Raw genomic sequence first — 25,039 nt, 5'->3', positions numbered from 1 at the left:
ATCAGGGGCACTTGGCACTCGGACAGAGGTGGTCCACACTGGGGCCCATCAGCCAGGCTTCACTCCTGAAGGGCTGCCCCTTAGAGATTATCTCTAGGGAGGAAGTGAAAGTGGGCTACGTGAAAAGTGGAACGGGAAGGCCCTTGGGCCCCACCCAAGTCCCCTACAAGAAGGCACAGGATAGCTTCAGTCCTTGGCCTGTGGACTCTGGAATGAAGGCACTTGTGGGGAGAACCAGAGCCCATAAGTGGATACTGATAGAGGTAGTGGAAGAAGGACCTCACACCAAAGACTTCAGACTAGAATCCATCTGTTGACAGCAGGCAGGTCTTATTTTTATTTTGTGATGTATTATCTACTTTTCAAAGTGCTGTTAAATACATTGCTTCATTCTGATCCTCAAAGTTCTGTGATTTGGTAAATTATGAGCAACCCCAATGCCAAAGAGAGTAACTGAAGCTCTGAGAAGTTAAGCTCAGGGTCCCTGGCTAGTGATGGAGCCAGGACCCAAACCAGGTGCTTTCTCCAAGGACAGCTGGAAAGGAAGGAGACTCTGTAGTGGGGAGTTCACAGCAGGCCTTTTCCCCTCTAATAACCAAGGAAGTGAAGAGAGATCTAGAGGCTAACTGAGCGGACAGAGACAGAGGAGGCCAGGAGTAGAATGGAGGCAGTAAGGAGGGAAACAGGTGGAGGTTTGCATGGACACTTCCTGTTCACAAACTTCTTATGTTCCTCATTTCATTAACAGCAGCAGTGGAATTTCATGGACAATTGGCGTTGAGCACTAACTGGGAGGTAATGAGAGAGGGAGGATGCAGGTAAAGGCTGTTTGAATTTAAATTCTTTTTCTTTAGGGGGATGGGGGGCAGGGTTTTTTAAAGGCAATTTTAGTGCTGCAAAAAGTTCCTAGCAAACAGCTTTGGACTTTTGTGTCCTCTGCCGGTAGCATTAGGAGTGCTGATTTGCGCTCAGCCTACCGTGGTCTACACAGCAAGCTCCTGAGGGCTACCCCGGCGGCGGGCAGAGCGATGCCAAAGACCGGGAGTCTGAACTTGGGAAGACTCTCCGCTCAGACCTGGGAAGACACACTAGAGATGTGTCCAACAGCAGCAGTGAGCTGGGACGAGCTGCTCGGCAGTAACTACAGCAGGGCGGCCGCGAGCAATACTGTGTGGAGCGGGGCAGAGATGGCGGGGAAACTGGAAGCAGAAAACAGGGTGGCTCCTCTAGGAGCATGTGGTCTGTGTGACAAGTGTTGTACATACACACGTACGCACCCCACAACACACACCTACATACACACACGTGTACACACACCACACGTGTACACACGCACCTCACATCACACACACCCCTATGTACATACCCCTGCCCCACACACACAGAGGAAGCCATAAGACGTTCAAAGCAGGAAGGATCTAGAATAGGTGAAACTAAAGATAGAGAAAAGGGAACAGAGTCACGCAATGATCAGGTGAAGAAGGTGGGGGAAGGCTGTTTTGAGCAGGGTCCTTAGACGGAGTGGCACACAGATTTGGTGAAACAAAAGAATATGTCAGCTAGCTGGGGAGGCTTGGACAGAATGGCAAGCAGGTGAGCTTGGCTAGATGAAGCCTCCATGAAAAGCAGCAATACGAAATGAAGAAAGTCAAGATAAGAGGAAGGAAAATTTGTGGAAGACTTGAACTCTAACCTTAGAATTCAGGTTATGGGGCCATGGGAACTATGGTAAGGTAAGCCAGTCAGTACAGATTTGGCTACTGGAGAGTAAGAGCCAGAAGTTGATGAGTTACCCAAGTGCCCAGTGATCAGGGCTCTTCTGTCTTAACAAGTAACTGTGGACATAGACAGGAAACTACGGGGCCACTGGGACTGTGATGGTTAGTTCTGTGTGTGAACTTGGCTGGGCCACAGGACCCAGATATTTGGTCAAACATTATTCTAGATGTTTCTGTGAAGGTATTTTTTTATACGAGATTAGCATTTAAATCAGTGGACTTCAGTAAAACAGATTTCCCTCCAGAATGTGGATGGGCCTCATCCAATCAGTTGAAAGCCTCCATAGGAAAGCAATGGCTTCCTAGAATAAGCGGGAATTCTGCCCGCAGACACCCCCGCCTCTGCTTTCGACCCAAACTGTAACTATTCCCTGGGTCCCAGCCTACCTGTAGATTTTGGACTGGCCAAGTGTCCACAGTCATGTGAGTAGTGAGTAGTGAGTAGTATGGGCTGAATTGTGTTACCCACCCCCAAATTCATGTTGAAATCCTAACCTCCAGTGTTTCAGAATGCATATCCGGAGTAGGGCCTTTAAAGAGGAGATTCAGGTTAAATAAGGTTGTTATTGTGGGCCCTAATCCAATAGAGTTGGTGTCCTGAGAAGAGGAATTCAGACAGAGACATGAACGTGAGCAGAGGGAAGGCCATGAAAGGACTCTGGGACAAGGCAGCCATCTGTGGGCCAAGGACAGAGGCCTCAGAAGAAACCAACGCTGCTGACACGTTGATCTCAGACTTCCAGCCTCCAGAGCAGTGAGAAAAGACATTTCTGTTTAAGCCTTGGAGTCTGTAGTGTTTTATTATGGAAGCCATAGTTGACTAAAGCAAGGATAGTGGATTATAATCTCCTTAAACCCAAGGGCCATGCATGAAGCCTATCCCATAGCTCGGTGCCCTACACATGGTATGTGCTGACTAAATGTTGTGTTGATTGGGTCTGAGAGGTCGGTACCCGGCTGCCCTCCAGCAGTGATGCGGAGCAGGGGAAGAGGCGCTCATGGGCAACAGTGAGAACAAGAGCTTCAGGACACACATGTGGTGCAAATCTTGCATTCTGCTTTGTGCAAGGTTGACCTTGCGAATCAAGTCAAGGGAAGAATCGTCTGTGACCGACGTATTTTGTATTCTCTGGTATGCCTCACATAACACCTAGGACTTAACTGACACTCAGTAAACATTGTGAATGGTTGACTGAATGACCAAGATCGAACTGGGGGTTGAAGTGATCTCACACTTAAAAAGAAGAAAAAAACACCACCACCTCTCAACATACAGGTATGTGATGTACCTAGAAATGTTCTGAAGGAGATTGCTAATGGCGGTCACTTTGGGGGAGTGAGCTGGAACGAGAAGGCAGGCTTCCTTTTCACTGTATACCTTGACATGTCCGGACATTTTCATTATGAATGCCTAATCCTGGGTCACTCAGTACTTCCTCAAGTGTGAGCACCTGCACTGAAGGACAAGAGCAATAAAAGGTGAGGAGCTTTTTAACCCACCGTGCCCCCCTCTCCAGCCCCAACAAGACCCGCCAGCCTGCCCCAAGTGTAAGAGAGCAGCAGCCACCGCTGTTCACGAGCTGCCCCACAGTGCCCAGAGGGAGCTCAGGGTGATGGTATAGAGTCCCAGCACGATGGTGTAGGCTTGAAAGAGCAGTCGGTCAAAACGTTCCAGGAGGGCCAGCCACTTAACCTCCTGCTGGTCTGCCTGCTCCCAAGTCTGGAAGTAGGTGCCGATGGACTTAAGCTCCAGCCAGACTTCCTGCAGGGTCCCTGGCTGGACCTGGTGCTCTTGACAGATGGAGGGCTCTGCGTCAGAGAGGAAAACATCCTAGGTGAGTGGGGGGTTCCTGAGGCCCCCTGGACTTCCCACTGGAGCCGATGGCCTCAGCCTACAAGGAAGGTTTGTAGGCAAAAGGGGGCAGTGGATTGGGTTGGGCTTGGGAGGAGGCAGGGCTGTGCTCAAGGATGCTGTGCAGAGCGTGGCAGAGCTGGGTTGTGCAGGAGGGCTGTCTAGGCTCGATCCACCCAGGAGATCCTCTGAGCTGGGGGCCAGCCCCACTGACTCCATTGGAGCTATAGGCACTGGGATGATTATTTTTGTTTAGTTGTGATATAATTTATGTATATGTTTCAGGTATACAGCATAATGTATCATACACACACACACACACACACACATATATATAGAAATGATCACCAGAGTGAGTCTGGTTAACCTCCACCAACACACATTTTCTTGTGATGAGAACTTCTAGGATACACTCTCTTTGGCAACTTTCATGTACACGGTAAAAATACAGAATGCTTCACAAGTTTGCCTCCCATCCTTGTGCAGGGGCCATGCTAACTTCTGCGTTCAGTTTTAGTGTCGGTGCTGCCGAAGTGAGCGCTGGGAGGATTCATACACTTGTTCACATTAGGCAACAGGAACCCAAATATATACAAGCATGTGCACACACACGGGTACTCTATTATCCAGAGCCAATCCTTAGTCACTCCAGCTAACTGGCTAAAACTGGAAAACACAAACAAAAACAAGCAAAGTCAACTGAGGGCCTGAGCTCTAAACAAAAGTGAGGCTTTCTGGAAAGTCAGCAGGTCTCCAGAGAGGTAGTGTCAAATGCAGCACAGAGGCTCAGAAGCAAGTGCTGGAAATTTTTCACACAGTGGGACACATGGCCTGGTGCTCCACCAACAGGAATCAGTGTGGAGAGTGAGTGATCAAACAAGACAGGGTAGGGACCTCGAGGCTTCTCACGAACCTGCTAGCCCAGCAAGCTGGGCTCTGGGATCTACTCTAGGCCCATCAGCATCAGTGTCCCCTTGAAGGCACAAGAGGGGTCGCTCCTGCCCGATGCTCCACTCATCATGGAGGAGTCTGACCAACAGGATGGACGTAAATAAGCTGATAACCAGCAAGGCCATGCACACCGTGAAGAAGACTCCTGAGGGAAGGAACCAGAGCAGGTGTAATCAGCGACTGTGTCTGGGGCCTCCCCCCGCCCCAGGATCTGAAATGCAACATCAGCTCTGTGACAGGAGTCACTGAAGATGGATGTCTGCTGTCCCCAAGGCTACTTACCAATCAGAGGGGTGCTTAGTGCACTCCTTGGCATCTCATCAGACATGTTGACCCTGAAGACGGTGTAGCCCACCAGCACGCTGGTCTTGAACACAATCCTGGCACGGCAGGTGGGTGGTAGGTAGAAGCTCCCCAGGTCCACAAGCATCAGGAAGAGGCTGGGAATCAGCAGGCTCACGACGTAGACCAGCGGGCGCCTGCGAATCACCACCTGGCCGGGGACAAGGCATCCACTGAAAGGAGGGTCTGCGCTGAGGGACTAGAACCCATGGCCAAGAACACTTCCTGATGTCCCAACGTTTTTGCATAATGTGAAAAGACTACGCAGTTTAGAAAAAGATTATTTTGTGGTTTAGAAAATAGAAAAAAAACCCACACCTTTAGGCTTTTATGTGGAACTCACATTACTAATTATGGTAAGAAGTGTCTATTTATTTGGCGCTTGCTGTATGCCAGGCAATAACCTACGTGTCTTCTGTGCCCTGTCCTGTTCAATCCTCACACCCATTCGAAGGGCTGGTCATTATTATCTCCATTCTACAGACAAAGAAACAGAGGTTCACAGAGATTAAACTGCTTATTCAAACTCACACAGCTGGCAAGTGAGAAACTGTTTTGAATCCAGGTCTTACTCTAAAATCTTTCTTCTTATGCCACTTATACAACATATTGTACTGTGTTTGGCTGAGCCTGTCTTCCTCTGGGGAATGCGAGCGTCTCAGCACCTGTGTGTCTGTCAGAGTCTGGGCAGGAACAAATGGCACCCCTGGGAAATCTGAGGAGCACTTGGCAAAGAGACCTCGGACAAGCTATGGGCAGGCAGAGGGCAGTGCCCTAGATATTTGGGAGGACTGGGTGAGCTGTCCCTAGCTTGAGTCCTGAAGGGGCCCAGGGCTGAGAATGTGACTAGAATCTGAGGAGAGGAAACCGGGTGGAGGAGGCCACCTCACAGAGCTGTGGCTCCTCCTCCCTCTTCGGGGCACAGCCAGCCTGGTGGTGACTCCACACGGAGAAAAATGGAGAGATACGCACCCTACTCACTCTCCCTCTCTTCAACCTGCTGCCATTCCATCCCCTCTTCCCATGGGTGAGGCCATGGCTCACCTCCAGGAGCACAGAACAGGAGGAGAAGGGGCGAAGTGGATCTAAGTGGGGGGACAGCTGAAGACGCCCTGAAGGATGGCTGGGCAAACAGAGCTGCTGAGCGGCTTTTGTAGCTGGGAACAGGAGACTCAAAAAGTTGCTGTTATTGCCATTTTTGTACACCTCTCTTCTCTGGGATGGTGATAGGAAGTGTCTTTAATCAACACGAACTATTTTCATCAGGGAATGACAGGACTGCTTTCCCCTGACACTTTGAGGGCAAGAGCACCAACGATTAAAAAAATTCCTCATGGGGCCAAAAATACCTATCTTATAGTGGGTATTCAGTAATGTTTACTAAAAAAAATGAATGTTCTGAACCCTTTGCTGTTGGATCTGGAAACAAAAGAATGTCTGAAGTGTCCCATTTCTCTGATCTACCAAATGACTTAATGCTTTCTATTTGTCAGATAATGTGCGAGATGCTTTTGCACATATGACGTGGTTTATTTAATTGTCACTGTGAGTTTGTTGGCAGGTAATAGAACACCCCCACTCTAGATTCTTAAAAACAAAGCTCGGCTCCTCAAGTAAGTTGAGTAAGTGGCAGAGCTGGGCTGTGCCCCACATCTGATTCCAAGCCCAGTGTTCTCTTCTGCCACAGCGTAGCTACAACTCTTGGTCTGAGCAGACAGCTGAGCTGAGTTCAAGGTTCTTCTCCCTCGGCTCTGTCTCCCGCTCTGCAAGGCATGCACATAGAAGGAGCCCAGGCAGAGGCCAGGCAGGGAGGAGAAGGTGGTGGGGAAGAGCGTGGCTGGGCAAGACCAGACATCTACCACCTTGCAGAAGAGAACGGGGGCCCCCAGCCGTTGGGTCTGGGAGCATATCCCGACTCAGTGGAGCTTGGCAGGCCAGAGCCATCTAGAGGATTGTAGTCTGGCTATTGTCTTTCACATTAAGCATAATTGCCTGCAAATATCTAAACGAGAGCAACACTCATGCTTTGTAATAATTTGGTTAAAACACATTTCTACCAAAGCGCAGTCAACAAGGAAAACAACAACCAAATGAACTGTCATCGACCTGTGCCTCTCAGGCTGTCTTTGTCATGCAATGACAGAGATGGCGTTGGTTAGCTGGGGGTGGGAAGAAGGCGGCCAAATGGTCAGAGTCCACAGGGTCTTGTGCAGTGTACCCGGCCCGGGCTACGTCGGGTGGTGGGGGGCGATCCAGCCTGCTGTCTCTAGAGTCTAGAAGTGGGAAAACTCCCCTAGAGACTTTACGGCAGATACAACACGAAGAGGATGAGAAGTGTAAGAACACCACCCTAAAGCAAGTCCAAGTAGGCAGGGTTGTTAAGCAGAAATGGCCAGACTTAGAGTCAAGGGACTTGAGCTCCAGGGCCCCTCAATTCTAAGTGCTCATGTGTGCTAGTTTAAGTGATCCCGGCTGCATGGCTTGATTTTCCTTTTTCAAAAAAGCACTTTACTGGGGAGCCTGGATGGTATAGTCGGTTGAGTGTCTAACTCTTGGTTTTGGCTCAGGTCTTGATCTCAGTGTCGCAGGATCAGGCCCCACGTCGGGCTCTGCTCTGGGCGTGGGATCTGCTGGGGATTCTCTCTCTCTTCCTCTCCCTCGGCCCCTCCTCTCTCTCTCCCTCCAAAATAAACAAATAAACCTTTTTATAATTTTTTTTAAAAATTAAAAAGCACCTGACTTTTGGTTGCTGAGCATCTTAGCAATGATTGGGATGGGCTACTGTGCTCTAAATAACACTCCTGTGTGCCTACACATGCTTGGTGGGTCCTTTCTACCTGGAGTCTGGTGTAGAGAGTGAACATAAACCTGGGCCAGAACCAAAGACCGCTCCCCAGTCTTATCAGACCGTGTGCCCCCCAAGGTGACGGGGGAGGTGTGGCAAGAGCCCAGAGGCTGGGAGGCAGGCTGGCTTCGTGGGCATACAGCTTGGGAAGTTACGCAGGGCCTGGCACTTAGAAGGGCCTGGCTCTTGGTTTCGTGCTCTGTCTGTGCCATTTTGAAACTCGTAATTTTTGAACAGGGAGCTCCACATTTTCACTTTGTACCGGGCCCTACCAACCATGTAGCCAGTCCTGTCAGGAGGATATCTGTCCCCGGAAATCAACAGTAGCTGAAAGTAGAAGCAGAACATGTAGCTAAAAAGGTAGACGATTAGCTATGCTGTAACATAAAGCAGAAATCTTCCCTGCCTATGTTTGGCTTATACAATTATAAAGTAGATAAGCCCTCTCTGGTTTTCTTCAAGAACAAAGGACCTTCCTTTTTATTTAGGTTGATTTAGGAGCAATATTACTTATGGACTAGACTAATTTTCTCTACAAGCCCAGTGCAGCCTAAAGAAATTCTCAAATTTATCACATAGCTTTCAGAAATGGTTTGTTTTCATATCCCGTTTGATCCTCAAATCCCTTTAGTCTCTTGTTCAAGGAACTTTAACTGAGCATGAACAGAACAAACTCTTAAAATGGCACTTTTTAAAATACTGGAATTAGAACGTTCATAGGATAGGTTTCTACCCTTCTCCAGCCCATGAAATCAGCCATCAGACTCTGGTGGTTGGATGTTTTAGAGTCTGCAGATGGAAAGGAAGTTTGCCCCATAACGGATCATACCCATTTAGATGATGAGATGTGGGACCTTCTGAGTTTATATTTAGATTGTATTTCGGCCTCAGAGTTGGTGCTGAAATGGGTTAAGACATTTAGGGATGTTGGGATAGGGTGAGTGCGTTTTACACATGAGATGGACATGAATTTTGGGGAGCCAGAGGGTCAGAGCACAGTGGACTGTAATGGGCTGAATAATGGCCCAAGAATTAACGTCCTTCCTGGAAGCTAAGAATGTGACGTTATTTGGAAATGGGATCACCGCAGATGCAATTAATTGGTTTAGATGAAGTCTTACTTCAGTAAGGGGGCCCCTATCCCAATATAACTGGTGTCCTTATGAGAAGAAGAGAAGAGATACATAAAGGAGAATGCCACGTGAGGATGGAGGGAGAGATTGGAGTGATTCTCTACAAGCCAAGGATTGCTGGCAGCCACCAAAAGCCAGGAGCGGGGCATGGAACAGATTCTCCCTCAGAGTTCCAGAAGGAACGAATCATGCTGACACCCTGATTTCTAGCCTCCAGGACTGTGAGAGAATAAATTTATTCCTGTTGTTTTAAGCCACCAGTTTGTGGTCCTTCGTTATGGAAGCCCTCAGAAACAAATACTGGTGACTTGCCCAGTGACACACAGTGGATAAATGCCAGAGAATGCACTGGAATACACTGCATTATGTTGAGTTGTGCAGCAGTTGTGAGCTACATAGAGGATTAGCACATAGTTTCTGGAGTCAGACTGTCTGGGTTCAAGTCCAGGCTCCATAGTCACCCTGTCCCCTTGGGCAAGCTACTTAGACTTGGGGAAATTAACTTCTCCATACCCCCAATTCATCTACTTGTAGGATTTGTACTTAGAACACCAATTGAATAGTTATGTGAGGATTACACGTACAAACTCTTAAAATGGTGCCTGGTGTCGAGTAAATGCTCAGTTTGGGGGTTATTGTTACAATGTCACCTTGGGCCCTGTTTGCAGCCCATAATGGATACCAGGAGCCCTGTTTTACTCCTGCTTGTGTCCTCAGTGGGGCCACTGAGACTGGCACATGACAAGAGATCAAAAGATGTTCGCTGAGTTGTACTGGAGTCTATGAGTAATGCTATTTTTAGTTCCAATAAGGTGGGAGTTTGGAGTTAGCACAAACTGGGGCTCTCCTAGTGAGGTCAGTCCTCTGAGGGCCACCTCTCTGCAGGTCATGCCAGAGACAGTAACTGACTGCTGATGCGGGGGAGGAAGGTATGTCACCAGCTCAGTGAGATACCACTCTCTGTGGAACTGCCCCTATCTAGAGCCCATCATTTCTAATGGACTAAAGGAGCTGGTGCCTTTAAATTCCACAGAAAGGGAAGAAAAAGCACTTTAGTTTCAGTCCGTGTTCTCCATTAGACACCCTTCAGGTGTTAGCAATATTATGCCACAATTTCATTATCCATTAAAGCCAGGTAATAATAAGTACACAAAGGTATTTGGAGCCTATTGGTGTTAATGAAAGAGATCAATCTAATTCAGAATGTGTGTGTGGAGAGCTCCTTGGAGATGGAATAGGCCCCAAGGTTAGCTTCTAATTGCTTCCTTGATGGTAGACCCCACCAGTACTCAATTTTGCATGACCGTCTTCATGACATAGTTGGAATTTTTGACGCCCAGACTCACGCTTCATACAGAAGCCCATCTTCCTCCTCTCCCAAGCCCCTCCCCACATTCCCAATTCAGAAAGAACGGGAAAGTTGTTGCCATCTAAGTAAGCTTCTTACACAGGAGTGAGAGTTTCTTGGGTCTGGACCGTGGGTCAGGCTGGATGAGCAGAAAGTCCATGATTTCAGGGATACTTGAGTGACCCTGGAAAGATTTCTAGGACTCTAAATTCTCTTTCTTCTCTCTCTCTTGCTCTCTATCTGGTGGAGCTCACAAAGATCTTCTATCAAGTTTATGAGCTGTATTCAATGGATTTCTCAACAAAACTACTCTACCTTAATCTAGAAAGAAAAACTATGTCAGAGAAAGAGGATAGATGAGGCACCTTTCTTTCTCAAATGCCCCTCTGCATTTTTCTAGCAGTCCGCTGGATGGCCCCCCACCCCCTGCCTGCATGGATATTTCACTCAGTGTGAGGATAACTGAGTGTTGGGCTCACTTTAGTTCCCACAGCTGTCCACCCTCTTCCTCCAAAATGAATTCTCACATTTTATTCCTACCTCCTCCCACTTCAACTCTCATTCTTAAAACAAAAAACAAAAAGCTGCCATACAGAAATGAAATGCTCACCCTGCTGTTTCTGGGAACCAGCACCTCCGATAATGTATTGGAGGTAACCTCGCCTCCTAAGGCTGCTGGATCGGGAGCCAGGCTGCACACAGGCATCCCTGTAGGCAGAAGTGCCTGTGCTCTGCGCCCCCTGTGGAATGCAGCCTGACTCCAAAGTGCGAGCAGTGCTCTCTGATAAACAGTACGTGTCCTGGAGCCGGCAGCTCGGATTGCCCATTCGCCGGAACCACCAAGGCATTCTGAGCATTTGATCTAGCGTCAACGGCTGCAGTGCACATCAGGCCCAGAGTGACAACATGTTTAGAATAGATCATTTTTCCTCCTGCCTGCCCCGACTTGTCTCCAACCCCCTGCTGGGCAGCCTGGACAGGGCTACAGCACATGATTAGATTAAGATGGAGATGGCCCTTTGCTGTCAGGACCCTAGCAGACCCAATGTTGGCATGGACCCGGGCTCTGAATTTCACATCATTGCCCGAGGGCTACTGAAGGACACCGGGACACCTCAGTTCCTAACTTAAGAGTAGGATGACTGTACGAGAACATAAGCCTAGCGACGGTACACATAGCAGGTGTGGGGAGGCACGGAGGCTGAGACAGGTTGAGGGAGACAGAGGACTGGGATAGTCACCGAATCTATTTTAAGTCTGTTCAGAGCTGTGGAATCACTGCTGAGTCTGGCTCCCTGCCCTATGAAACACGATCTGTGACTCTACTCAGGGTTCTCTCCCTCCTCTGTTCCAGAGGGCCAGGGTGGAAGCCAGCCCTGCCAGATAACCCACTTCAGCCCCCAGGGCAAAGGGACCCAGGGAAAAACTCCAAAAGCATGAAATCCTATCGATGCCCACCTCTAGCCTGCCTCCATGTACACACTGTAAATGGTGATGAAGCACGGGAGTGAACAGAGCAGAGGAGTGGGATCATTGCTCCTGAGATGCAGGGAAGCTTCTCCTTTCCTTAAATGATCTTTTACGTCTCTGTTCATCATATTTAAAATGGAGCTACTACATAGAAAACCTTTTGCCACTATTGAGACCAATTAATATTCAGGGTAAAGGGTAACATGTAACCACAAATAATGGCTGCTTTATGGAAAGTGTGTGTGTGCGCGCGCACTCCTGTTTATCTGCCCTTTCTCTTGCCTTTGTTTGTCTCCTTCGTGCAGTGTAGGTAATGGTGTGTGCAGCGTTCTCCGGAGTGCTTGGTAGGTGACTATGTTCCACCTTGCACGTGCTACTCCCTCACATTTCCCTTTAATGCTCTCCATTATTCGGGCTGCATTAATAATGTTTGTGGGCTGATATCTTTAAAATTAATGAGGTGTTTACTCTTAGCCAAGAAACTCGTTGAAATTAAAAAAGCTTTCTTTTCTTCCCCTCCTTTTCTCTTGCTTAAAAAAAGGTGGACAAACAAGCCACAACGCTAGCTTTGCTAAAAACCGAGCAGAACAGGGAAACACCCAAACCCTACCACTAGGAAGGTATGACTTGCGATTGGTTAGTAATACATGAGTCAGGTTCAAACCACAGCTATTTCTAGGAGCCCCTGATTTAACCAGAGCTTTGCTAGAAAGCTATGTAGAACACCTATTAACAATGGAGGGGCGTCTGTGGCCTCAATAATAGCTTATTTCAGTACCACCCTCTCTTAGCATATAATTATCCAGCATAACCGTAGTACCTAGTCTAGTCTGAATTTTCCTTCTTATTGAAAAGGGTTGTTTCCAGGAGAATTCATCTTGTGTATAATCCTGACCTGTCTGTAGTCTCTATTTTTCAAACAGAAACATTATCTGGCACGAAGGACTCCTCCCCACCCAACTACCACCACCAGCAGCTGACTTGGTGCAGAAAAGCAGAAATGAATACGAATCACGGGTCTACCGGTTGCATGAACTTGCTGAAAACCACTTATCGGGACAATTTGCCAGAAGGGCCAGGGAAGGGAGAATGGCTGCCTCTGGAGTGTAAACCAGCAGGCTTCACTGTCCTGCACCCTCCTCCCAAGCTCCTGTGGAACAAATTTCCCCCTGCCAGTGCAGCCAAGAGCATCCCTGGTGGTGCATCGGAGAAGTCTGGGTTCTCACTGAGTCGTTTTAGACCAATTGTTCTCTCTGATCCAGAAACCATCAGCGGGCTCCGAGGATCCTGCCGGTGATTCATTAGCTACTTGCTCAAGATAGTCAAGTTAATAATGATAATTTTATACATTTGTATCTGGAATTAATAATTGACTCAGTTAAAAACAGGATAATAATGTTGAAGAGACACTCTTCTCTCCATTTGTTGTTGTGTATGGGGGTTTTCTTTCGGTCCCCCTGCATAGCAATTAGGAATGAGGATTAGTATCACCTCACCAGAAGGCGCGAGGATGCCTGTTATGATGGATGGTTCAGGTGCCTGAAAACCGTTCTTTTTATACCCACGTATGGGATATCGACAGCAGGAGTCCAGGATCTGTGACTGAATCTCTGGCCTGTGAAATGCCATCATGCAAGGGGATGCCCAGAGCCACCGGAGTCGCATGTTCTCGGATGATAACGAGTGAGAATATGCCACAGACCAGAGACTCCTCAGCCCAACACAGAAGGCCCAAGACTGCAGAGAAGTGGGCAGCAGGGACAGGGAGGAGAAGGACCTACATTAAACCGAATCTGGGCAAAATCTCCAGCGCTGCTCTGCAGGATGTTGTACGTTGAGGACACGGAAAGAAGCTCCCACTCACTGTCATTCAAAAATTCCTGCTTGTCATGCTTCATGTCTTCTTTGCTCCTCAGGAAGGCCAGGTCGACATCTTGCACTGAAAACAACAGAAACAAGTGACTTCCCCAGAGAGGCCTCAATAACAACCCACTTTTCAGCTCCCCATTCAAATTCTTCCCTTTACTCCTGCCCCTACATGTACAATCTCACTGAGATAGGGTTCAATATGACCATTTTGAATTAGGGATAGAGATGTAGAATAAAATATTTCTAGCAGCAAAACAAAACCAAAACAAAACCAAAACCCAGCTGTGAATTTACGGTTTGTATTCCGTTATCCATAGAATGCTGGCCTTGGTCCTATGGCTTCTATAACCCTCTCACTGGCAGCAGTGGTCAAATATTGTATTTCCAAACCAGCAGCAGCAATGAGCTGGGCACAACACTGTACTTAGTCTGAATTACAACAGAAGCCAAATAACTATAAGAAGAGATTTAGATTTGTAAAGAGTTAATTACGTGCAAGAATAAAGTACACCTCACGGATGGCACAACAGAATCTCACCTATGTGTGCCAAGCCAGCAGTGTGTCTCCTGCTAGCAGACTGGGCCTCTTGCCATTTACCTGTATGCAGCACGCTACTGAAGGTCAGGCTGCAGTTGTGGGTGTCAAATGGAAATGCGTAGGTCTCTAAACCACATGTAGAGACCACCTGGATAGGCTTAGAGTTCTTAATGGTCCCAGATGAGTTCACATAGACATACGGAAGGTCGGGTGATCCTTCGATGTCCACACTATGTGAAACACAAGAGACCTCGCTGTTACAGAGAGGGCCTTCATCATTTCAATCCACAAACAGAACTGATTATGAGATGGTAGTGACCATGATACCCAGGACTCGCCTAGAAGTGCAAATACAGAATCACATTTCTCACGACATAATTCACCCTGGCAAAGATGGACTCAGTAATCACAGTCTTAAAAGTTAATTCACTTGCTACTCTTGAAACGCAGACATAATCCACGAGTAACCCCAAGCATTTGTAATCAAATCTGTATCTTAAATGACATCGAATCATGGTACTTATAACTTGAATATTACCAACACTGTGATCCTCCCTCAAGTTGAGAAACAAAAAATAGCAGCAATGACTGAAAGTAACAGCAACTGGCCTGAATAGTCCAAGCAGTTTTAAATCCCATGGAAATATACCCCAGCACACTTACAACTCATTAATGATGATGTCAGGGGCCCAGATGTCACTTAGAGGTAGAGAGATCTCTCTAATCTCATCAAACATGCTGGGGTTCCAGGATAAAAATTCATCATCCCAAACCTGTTAGGAGTAGCCAGAAAAGAGATTTATCAAAAGGGGGCAATGTCAATCTCACCAAAGAACTGAAGAGGGATTTGGATGAATAAACCAACTGATCTGCTTGTTGGCACTGTTAAGTGAGAGGACTTTCCTCCCAGTTCCTAGAGATGGTCCCCCAACCAGAAACCACGGCCGTATATCTTACACAGATTCTAATAAGTTAGGTCTGCTGCAGATCTAAGAAACTAAATTGCAAATGCAAAGAAAATGTCTATTCCTTAGAATAATTATATTTTGCAACAGGTTAAGGTTAAGAGTCTAGCATGCACAGAAGGAAACATCATTTACCTCATGGTACCATATACTTGTCTTTAATTTTTGGTTCTGTGCATCCTGCAAAGCAAAAAGAAAATCTGTACCAAATCGTAGAATGTCAATAAATCAAAGTCCATATTCAGAGAAATTCAGAGAAAAATCAAATCTAACTAAAAATGCTGATTTTAAAAGCATTGCCTTGACTCTTCAAGTCTGAGTATTCTCGGTTCCTATTTATTACACACACCTGTCACTATGAAGTTTACTATAGTATCTATGACAAAATGGCACTAAGACTACACCTGACATCTTTCAAACTATTTTTTTAAAGATTTTATTTATTTATTTGATAGAGAGAGACAGTGAGAGAGGGAACACAAGCAGGGGGAATGGGGGAGGGAGAAGCAGGCTCCCTACTGAGCAGGAAACCTGATGTGGGGCTTGATCCCAGGACCCCGGGATCATGGCCTGAGCCGAAGGCAGATGCTTAATGACTGAGCCACCCAGGTGCCCCTACACCTGACATCTTGAATGATTTGCTAATCCCTTTCCTACCCTAATTAGTTACTCTGCCATTAATCAAACTAAAAAATGACATGTAGCCTTAGCCAATTCTGGGCTAAAAAGATGAGACCAAGCTTTTATTTGTAATCAAGATATTATTCATAATATTTCAATGAGTGTTATCTCAACTGCTCTTGGCAGCCATTCCTGTTAAGTTACCTTATGTTTGGATTTCTCTGGTTATCAAACAGACGGAATGAGCTTAATGTAAATTAAGCATATTTTTGATGATATAAATAGATGTGATTTCCCCATGCCTGCGATGAGTGAGTAATTTTTTGAAAAGACCCCTAAGCATAACAATCAAAAAAAGAAACCCTCCTTACTAATTTTTTCATATCTACTCTGGTAAAGAGCATTCTAAAACTACTATGTTCTTAGGAATTAAAATATCTCACACTGTGTACAAACATGAATTCATTAACTCAAAATGGACCATAAACCTAAATGTAAGAGCTAAAACTGTAGAACTCTTAGAAGAAAACATAGGAGGGGTGCCTGGGTGGCTCAGTCAGTTGGGCAGCTGACTCTTGGTTTCGGCTTAGGTCATGATCTTGGGGTCCTGGGACAGAGCCCCGTGTCAGGCTCTCAGTGGGGAGTCTGCTTGAGATTCTCTCCCTCTCCCTCTGCCCCTCCCCCACTCGAGTGTACACACACTCTGTCTGTTTCAAATAAATAAATCTTTTTTCTTTAAAGAAAGAAAACAAAGGAGTACATCTTCATGACTTTGAATTAGGCAGTTGTCTCTTAGATATGACACCATAAACACCTGCAACCAAAGAAAAAGTAAATGGGACTTCATCAAAAGAGAGTTAATATCCAGAATATATAAAGAATTTCTACAAATTAAAACAAAACAATGACCTTATTTCAAAATGGATATTTCTCCAAAGTGGATATACAAGTGGATATGGATAACAGGCACATGAAAAGATGCTCAACATCCTGCTGTGGACCAAATTATGCCCTTTCAAAATTCATATGTGACTAAATTTGAACACAGGACTGAAGGGGTAACTAAGGTTAAAAAAGGGCACCATCCACTAGGATCGGTGGCCTTAGAAGAAAAGAGAGGGGCCCCTGGGTGGCTCAGTCGTTAAGCATCTGCCTTCAGCTCAGGTCATGATCTCAGAGTCCTGGGATCGAGCCCTGCCTTGGGCTCCCCGCTCATCAGGAAGCCTGCTTCTCCCTTTCCCTCTGCTCCTACCCCTGCTTGTGTTTCCTCTCTCGCTATGTCTCTGTCAGATAAATAAATAAACTCGAAGAAGAAGAAGGAGGAGGAGAAAAAGAGAGAATGATCTCTCTCCTCCATGTGGGCATACAGGAAGAAGGCAGCCATCTCCACGTCAGGAAGAGGGCTCTCACCAGGAATCTAATTGGCTAGAACTTTGATCTTGGACTTCCCAGCCTCTAGAACTGTGAGAAATAGAGGCTGTGGTATTTGTTATGGCAGTCCAAGCTGGCTAATACAATCACTAATCATCAGGGAAATGCAAATCAAAATCACAGTGAAATACTGCTTCACTCTCATTAAGATGGCTACTAAAACAAAACCAAACAAAAACAGAAAATAAGTGTTGGTGAAGATGTAAAGAAATTGAAATCCTTGTGCACTATTGGTGGGAATATAAAATGGTACAGCTGCTATGGAAAACAGTGGCAGTTCCTAAAAAATTAAAAATAGAATTACCATATGGTCTAGCAATTCCATTCTCTGGTATAAATCCAAAAGAACTGAAAGCAGAGACTCAGTTATTTGTACACCCATGTTCACAGCACCATTATTCACAATAGCCAAGGGGTGGAAGCAACCCAAGTGTCCATCAAAGATGAATACATAAGCAAAATGTGGTCTCTACATACAACATAATATTATTCAGCCTTAAAAGGGAAAGAAATTCTAACACATGCTACAACATGAATGAACCTTGAGGTGACACCACTTCCTTCCAAGTTTTACCAGCTGAGAGATTCTGAAATAGATAATGTTTTCAAAATCAGCATTATTTAGCTAGATTTGATTTGCTTCCTCTGAACTGTCATGAGTGGAGCTGAGCTTTGATTTACTGACACTGTAAGATGTGGTGTCTGTCTCCCCAACTAAAGCACAAAGGGCTCGGTTCTAGGCTTAGCTGCCATCAGTGAGGGTTCCCCACAAATGGGGGGGGGGCAGGTTCAAAATGCAGTTTGTATTACTGGAAAATACAGCTTTTAACTATTCTATCACAACAAATATACTTTTACATCTATGAAATGTCCTGATCAGTTCTGGGTTTTTTTTGTCTCTGTCACGCCAAGTCGTGAATACATCACTGACTCAGTCATGTGGCTGGGGAGACTATTATTTTACCCAGTTGATTCTTATTAACTGCCATGTTGATGCCTTAGCTCGTTTCTCTCTTCCTGCCCATTGCTTTGTCATGTTACATGTAACAAGTGTTAAGAATTTTTTCCTAATATACTAGGGGGTGTCTGGGAGCATTTGTCATTCAGCCCTTAAGAACACAATGTCAAAAAGGAGTTTGAGGCTAAAACTGAAATCCTTTTTTTTTTTTTTTTTTTGTCAAAGGAAACAAGTTTCTCAATGCCAGCTGGTGAACATAATTGGTTCTCTGGTGGCATTATTCACAGCTTTTCCCTCTGTGTATCTCTCTCTCTCTCTCTCTCTCTCTCTTTTTTCTTTAGATACCTTCCATCTCGCTTGTTAAAAGCAAAGGATATTTCACAGAATTGGAATTCATTAGTCTTCCTAACAGAGGGAGTCTATTTAGATCTAAATTGGTGGTTAGCAAATATACAGATAATTCCCGCACATTCTTATTTATCTTTCCCAGTTCCGAAGACTATAGAAACAGATGCCTCAACGTCTGGCTGGGAGGCTCTAGTCAATGGACTGGAATACAAAGGTATCTGGGATTCGGAATTGACAAAACTCAATAGAAACAAATTGAAACTCTTCACTGTTGAGTAGACTATCTCTATAATCAGATTTCCCCAAGGTACTCATAATACCCAGAAATTCTAAGACAAGACTGTAGTCTTTCATATAAACAAAACAGGAGGCAAAACATTATAATGGAAGCAAGGTGCCGTGGTGGGCCAAAAGCTCCTCACTCCAGACAAAAGTTGCCAACAGCTCAGCGGCTGGCAGATGCACCCAACAAGTTATCTATTCATGCGGGGGGTGTCCTTGTCCGATTCTGTGCCCGATTTCATCAAGTCCTTCAAAGCTGGCCCTGCCTCCACAATGAACTTTAGGCTTAGCCCTGCTGAATGTACTAGAGACGTTTGCAAAGCAAATCAGACTATCTTAACTAATTGCTTGACAGACATCTAGGCAGTATCTTTGAGGATGCGCTGCGCTGCATATTGTGGGAAATATGAACATGAGTAAGCAAGCCCTTCCCTCAAGCAGCTTATTAATAAATTAGGGTAGGTGACATTTTAACAAACAACTCTGTGTGTTAAGAAATATATAGACGTCAGTGGATTTAAAGGAAGGAGACATTGCTGTCAGCTTGCAGATTTGAGGGAATTCTCTTTCGGGAGCTGAGAGTTGAAGGACTGTAATATTTGCAGATAGAGAATGAAGACAGACATTCAGTGGAGGAAACAGCATACAGGCAGGAGACAAAGAGGGATTGGTTTCATTGTAGTATTGAGGGGATAAGGCTAAGGAAGTAGACAGGGATAAAACTAGAGGGATGGAATTGGAGATTTTTCCAGATTTCTGAAGGAAAGTCTGCCAAATCCAGTATGACAGTATTACTGTCTAACGTATTCTAGTAAAAAATGTGTATATTCCACACCAGTGAAGAAAACGTGTCTTTGAAATAATAATGGTGTTCTCCTTAACTACCATAAGGAATCTGGTTTTATTTTCTTTCATCAGGATAGAAAGAAACAGATAAAAAATTTCAATTTGATATAGTTGCTCAAAGGGAAAAATATTAACATAGAAACTTTACTCCTTTTCTATATTTATCTCCATAATCCTCTGAAGGAAAGCCTGAGCAATTCTACTTTATCTTAATCAATATGAAGGACAATGCGGGAGGATGAGGATAGGCCTGAAGGCAGTGTGATTTCCTTACTCAAAGGTGATTATACGCGTGTCCTGAGGTTTTGCATGACGTGGCTCATATCATGTGTCTTTATCCAAATCATGCTATTCCCATTGTACAATGTCTGATAAACAATGCAGTCATGATAACCCACTGACAACTAGCAAGGACTAATATTCCTTAAGAATGTGAAGATATTGCCCCAGGAAATTAACCCTCAAAAATTTTAGTTCAATATCCAATTACAGAGGAAATTTAAGGGAGTTTTCTGTTGAAGCTTTATGTAAGACCAGGCCTTTGGAGTAGGGGTGGATATTTCCTGGCATTTATTTAAATATTTTCTAGGATCTTAGATCTAGTCCTTCTGCGAAAACTGAGATTTTTTTGTGTATCATTTAAATGTTCCTGTTTAGAAAAGAAAATCATTAGGGATTTATCTGAGCTGGAGGAAAGTGCTGTTAAAATAATTTGTGGGGCGCCTGGGTGGCTCAGTTGGTTTAGTCACTGGCTCTTGATTTCACCTCAGGTCATGATCTCGGGGTGGAGCCCTATGTCGGGCTCCGAGCTCAGCAGGCAGTCTACTTGAGGATTCTCTCTCATCTTCTCTTCCTGCCCCTCCCCCTGTTTGCAAACACACGCTCGCTCTCTCTCTCTCAAATGAATAAATAAGTCTTTAAAATAACTTGCATCAGACAAAAAATAATAATAATTTAAACCCTGTTATATCAATTATACTTTTAGTTTCAAATTATTTTTTTAATCAGTTACAATGCCTAATTCTCAGTCAAAAAACCAGAATCTATGATTCACTGCACAGCATTAGGATATTACATAGAAAAATATCTCCGTTTAAATAAATAAAGAGAAATTATTAAGTTATTTTAACAAAATACATTAAAATAATAACATATCATGGGGTAGATTATGTATGTAAATGTAAAATTGAAGACAAAAGTAGTACAAAGGACAGTAGAGCAGGGAAATGGAATTTTACTGTTGTAAGATTTGTACAGTTTATGTGAAAGATAATAACATTAATTCTAAGTACACTGTGTTAAGTGAATGATGGATATGGAAATCCCTAAAATAACATCTAAAAAATAATACAGAAGGAAGCTAAAAAGCCAACAGAAGAACTGAAGTAAAATATCTAAAAAAAAAGTTTAATTTATTTAAAGTAAGGCAGGATAAAAGGAAAAGAAGGAGAACAACAACAACAACAAAGATGGGATAACTGGAAAACAAATAGCAAGATGGTTTTAGTAAATGGACGAGATGCTTCAATTAAAATGCATAAATCAACAGGTTAAAAGAAGCAATGCCCCGGAATACTACTCAACAATAAAAACGTGGGTGATATGCACAACATGGGTAAACCTGAAAGGAATTATATTGAATGAAAAAGCCTTCTCAAAGGTTACATACTGTATGCTTGCATGTATACAACATTCTCAAAATAACACAATTACAAAGATGGAGGAGAGATTTATTGGTTGCCAGTAGTTAGGGATAGGTGGCAGGAACATGGGTTTGGCTATAAAAGGGCAGAACCAGGCAGCTTGATGTGTGGTAGCAGTGGTAACAAAGCTACAGATGTGACAAAGTTACACACACACACACACACACACAAATATATGTAAAACTGGAGAAATCCGAGTAAGTTCTATGGATTCAACCAATGTCAATGTTCTAGTACTGGAACTATACTATATTTGCCTAAGATTAACATCTTAGACACTGGGTAAAGGGTGCACAGAACTTCCTTGTCAATTTATTTGCAAATTCCTGTAAATTTATAATTATTTCAAAATAAAAGTTAAATAAAAGCAAGACCCAACTATATGCTGCCTCCAGGAAATGACCTTGAATACAATGTCACACAGAAAAACTGAAAATAAAAGGATGGCAAAACATACACCATGCAAGAAGCAAGAGAAAAACTTTAAGAAAAGGATATTACCAGACACGAGGAGGGGTATTTCATAATGATAAAAGGATCTGTTTCAAGAAGACATGTAATTCTAAATGTATACTCACCTAATAACAGAGCAGAGAAATAGACAAAGCACAGTTATAGTTGGGGATTTTAACACTCCTCACTATGAAATTAATAGAACAACAAAAATTTTAAAAGTTAGAGAAGATTTTAATTATACTATCAAACACATTTATCAAATTTATATTTATGGAATAGTACACCCTTCTATTTAACATTGTACTGGAGGTTCAAGCCAGTCCAACAGACAATAAAAGGAAATACAGGTATAAAGAATAGAGATAAAGAAGCAAACTGTCTTTATTCACAGACAACATGATCTTCTGCATAGAACATCTGAAAGAATCTACAAAAAGTCCTATAAAACTAATAAGAGATGGTAAGGTCACAGGATCCAAGGTCAGTACATACAAATCAACTGTATTTTTGTATGCTAGCCGCAAACAGATTCATTTTAAAATACCATTTATAATAGTCCCAAAAATGTGAAATACTTAGGGACACATTTAACCAAATATGTGTAAAACACTGACAACTACAAAATATTACTCGGAGAAATTAAAGAACTAAATAAATGGATAGATAAAATGTGCTCATGGATTGCAAGACTATTATTAAAATGTTGATTCTTCTCAAATTGATCTATAGATTCAATGTAATCCCGATAAAAATTCCAGCACTTTTTTAAAATAGAAATTGATTCTAAAGTTTATATGGAAATGCAAAGGACCTAGAAGGGTCAAAATGATTTTGAAACAGAACAATAAGGTTGGAAGACATACTCTAATTTCAAGACTTCTGTAATGTTGCAGTAATTGAGACAGTGTGCTGGTGTCAGGAGAAACATTAATTGGATAGAATAGAGCCCAGAAATAGATCCAAAATATATAAAGAACTCCTGCAACTCAGTAAGATAATAAACAACACTGTTTTTAAAATGGGTAAAAGATTTGAGCACTTTACCAAAAAAGACATCAATTGGCAAATTACCACACAAAAAGATAGACAATGTCATCAGTCTTTGGTGAAACGAAAGTTAAAAACTACAGTGCGCTATCACCACAAATCTACCAGAATGGTTAAAATTTAGAAAGACTGACAATATCAAGTGCTGACAATCATGTGGAGGAACTGAAACTCTCATGCATTGTGGTGGAATGCAAAATGACACAACCACTATAGGAAACAGTTTGGCAGTATCTTATAAAGTTAAACACAGGCTTATCATACAACTCAGCAATCCCACATCTAATTTATCCAAGAGAAGTGAAAACATATGCAATTGTGTATAGTGGCTTTACTCATGATTTCACCACACTGGAAATAACCCACTTGTCCAACACCTGGTAAACAGATAAACCAATTGCAGTACACACACCTGCACAATGGAATGCTACTGACTCTAGAGCAAAACATGCGTGATCTCCAAGGCATTTTACTACACGCAAGAAGCCAAAACAGGGTAAAATACCATAGGATTCTATTTATATGCCTTTCTCGAAAGCCATATAAAACTATAGTGAGAAAGATAAGATCACTGGTGGCCAAGTGTTGGGGAGAGGGGGAAGCTTTAAAAAGATGTTTCATTTGATGTAATTTATGTCTCAATTTTAAATGCTTCAAAATTTTGTAGGATACAGTTAAAGCAGCACTTAGAGGGAAATTTACAGTATAAATGCTGAAATTAGAAAGAAAAATGTTTAAAATCAATGATCTTAGCTTTCACTTTAAGAAAGTAGGTAAAGAAGAACAAATTAAAAGAAAGAAATTAAATAAAGATAAAAGCAGATACCAGTGAAATAAACAACAGATAAAATTCAAAATGAGTATTTGGTTCTTTGAAAAAAATAAGTAAAATTGATAAAACTTTCACAGTATTGGTCAAGGGAAAATAAGAGAGAACACAATTTACCCACATGAGGATGAAAAAGGCAATATTATAAACAAATTTGACAAATTAGATGAATAGATAAATTTCTTGAAAAACACAAATTATTAAAAGCAACACAAGAAGAAATAGAAAATTTGAACATCCTTATACATGTTAATGAAATTGAATTCACATTTGAGTATCTTCTCACCCAGAAAACTCCAATCCTTGATGGCTTTATTGGTGAATTCTATCAAATATTAAGAAAGAAAAATATCCATATTACACAACTCCTTCAGGAAACTGAAGAGGGAAGACATTTTAACAGTTTTTTAAGGTCAACATAATCCTGATACCAAAATGAGACATGTACATTACAAGAAATAAAAGCTATTGCCCAATACTCTTCATTAACATAGATGCAATCTGTATTAAGTAGGTATTTAAATAAAGAAATATATAAAAAGGATTGTATATTAAGATTAAATGGGGTTTATCCTAGGAATGCAAGAACGTTTTAAAATTTGAAAATCAATCAAAATAATTTACCCTATTAACTACATAAAACAGAAAAATTATCTGATCATCCAAATAGATGGAGAAAAAACATTAGATGTAATTCCATATACATTCATGATTTAAAAAAAACAAAACTCTTAGTGTACAAGAAATAGGAAGGAACTTCCTCAACCTCATAAAGAACATTGATAAAAAAGCTACAGCTAACATCATACCTAAGGGTGAAAATTTTTCCCCTAAGAATGGAACTAAACAAGGATGTCTGCTCTCACTATTTCTGTTAAATTGTAGAAGGAGTCCTAGGCAATACAACATGACAATGAAAAAATAAAGAGTATAAATAGATTAGAAAGGAAGAAGTAAAACTATCTGCAGGTGACATGATTGCATAAGTAGACAATATTCATCTACAAAAAAACTGCTAAAATTAAGAAGTGAATTTAGCAAGACCACAGTACACAAAGTAAACATGCAAAATTAATATTTCTCTATAATAATAAGTAGAAAATAAAAAATTTCAAGTAATATTTATAGCAGCGTCAAAAATACTTTGGGATACATTTAATAGAAATGTGCATAAAGCTTCTACATTGAAAATTATAAAACACTGCTGAAGACCTAAATAAATGGAGAGACATAACATATTCAAGAACGGGAATATTCAATATTATTAAATGTCAATTCTCCCCTAAATTACTCTGCAGATCCCATACCATTCTAAACAAACTCCCAGCAGTTTTTTTAAAAAATAGAAACTGACAAGCTGATTATAAAATTTATGTAGAAATGCAAAGGACTTACACTGCCTGATTTCAAGAGAAATAGCCCAACAC

General features: G+C 42.9%; 1 protein-coding gene and 1 pseudogene across 1 annotated transcript in view; both read right to left on the bottom strand.

Annotated features, from left to right (window-relative positions):
• Positions 1–313: 313 nt before the first annotated feature.
• Positions 314–25,039, bottom strand: part of HTR3B (5-hydroxytryptamine receptor 3B) — a 49,393-nt gene continuing 24,667 nt past the window's right edge. Inside the window, exons 7-13 of the mRNA XM_026505951.4 lie at positions 15,227–15,271; positions 14,790–14,899; positions 14,187–14,356; positions 13,501–13,658; positions 4,864–5,074; positions 4,544–4,726; positions 314–3,587 (exon numbers count right to left, since the gene is read on the bottom strand). Of these exons, the coding sequence (XP_026361736.2) occupies positions 3,352–3,587; positions 4,544–4,726; positions 4,864–5,074; positions 13,501–13,658; positions 14,187–14,356; positions 14,790–14,899; positions 15,227–15,271 (1,113 nt within the window). The 3' untranslated portion in view covers positions 314–3,351. The remainder of the gene's footprint in view (positions 3,588–4,543; positions 4,727–4,863; positions 5,075–13,500; positions 13,659–14,186; positions 14,357–14,789; positions 14,900–15,226; positions 15,272–25,039) is intronic.
• On the bottom strand, positions 4,072–4,171 carry LOC113260232 (U6 spliceosomal RNA; annotated as a pseudogene).

The sequence above is a fragment of the Ursus arctos genome, unplaced genomic scaffold (assembly GCF_023065955.2).
Source record: "Ursus arctos isolate Adak ecotype North America unplaced genomic scaffold, UrsArc2.0 scaffold_22, whole genome shotgun sequence".
NCBI classification, from domain to species: Eukaryota; Metazoa; Chordata; class Mammalia; order Carnivora; family Ursidae; genus Ursus; species Ursus arctos.
This window is presented reverse-complemented; position numbering and strand designations above follow the sequence as displayed.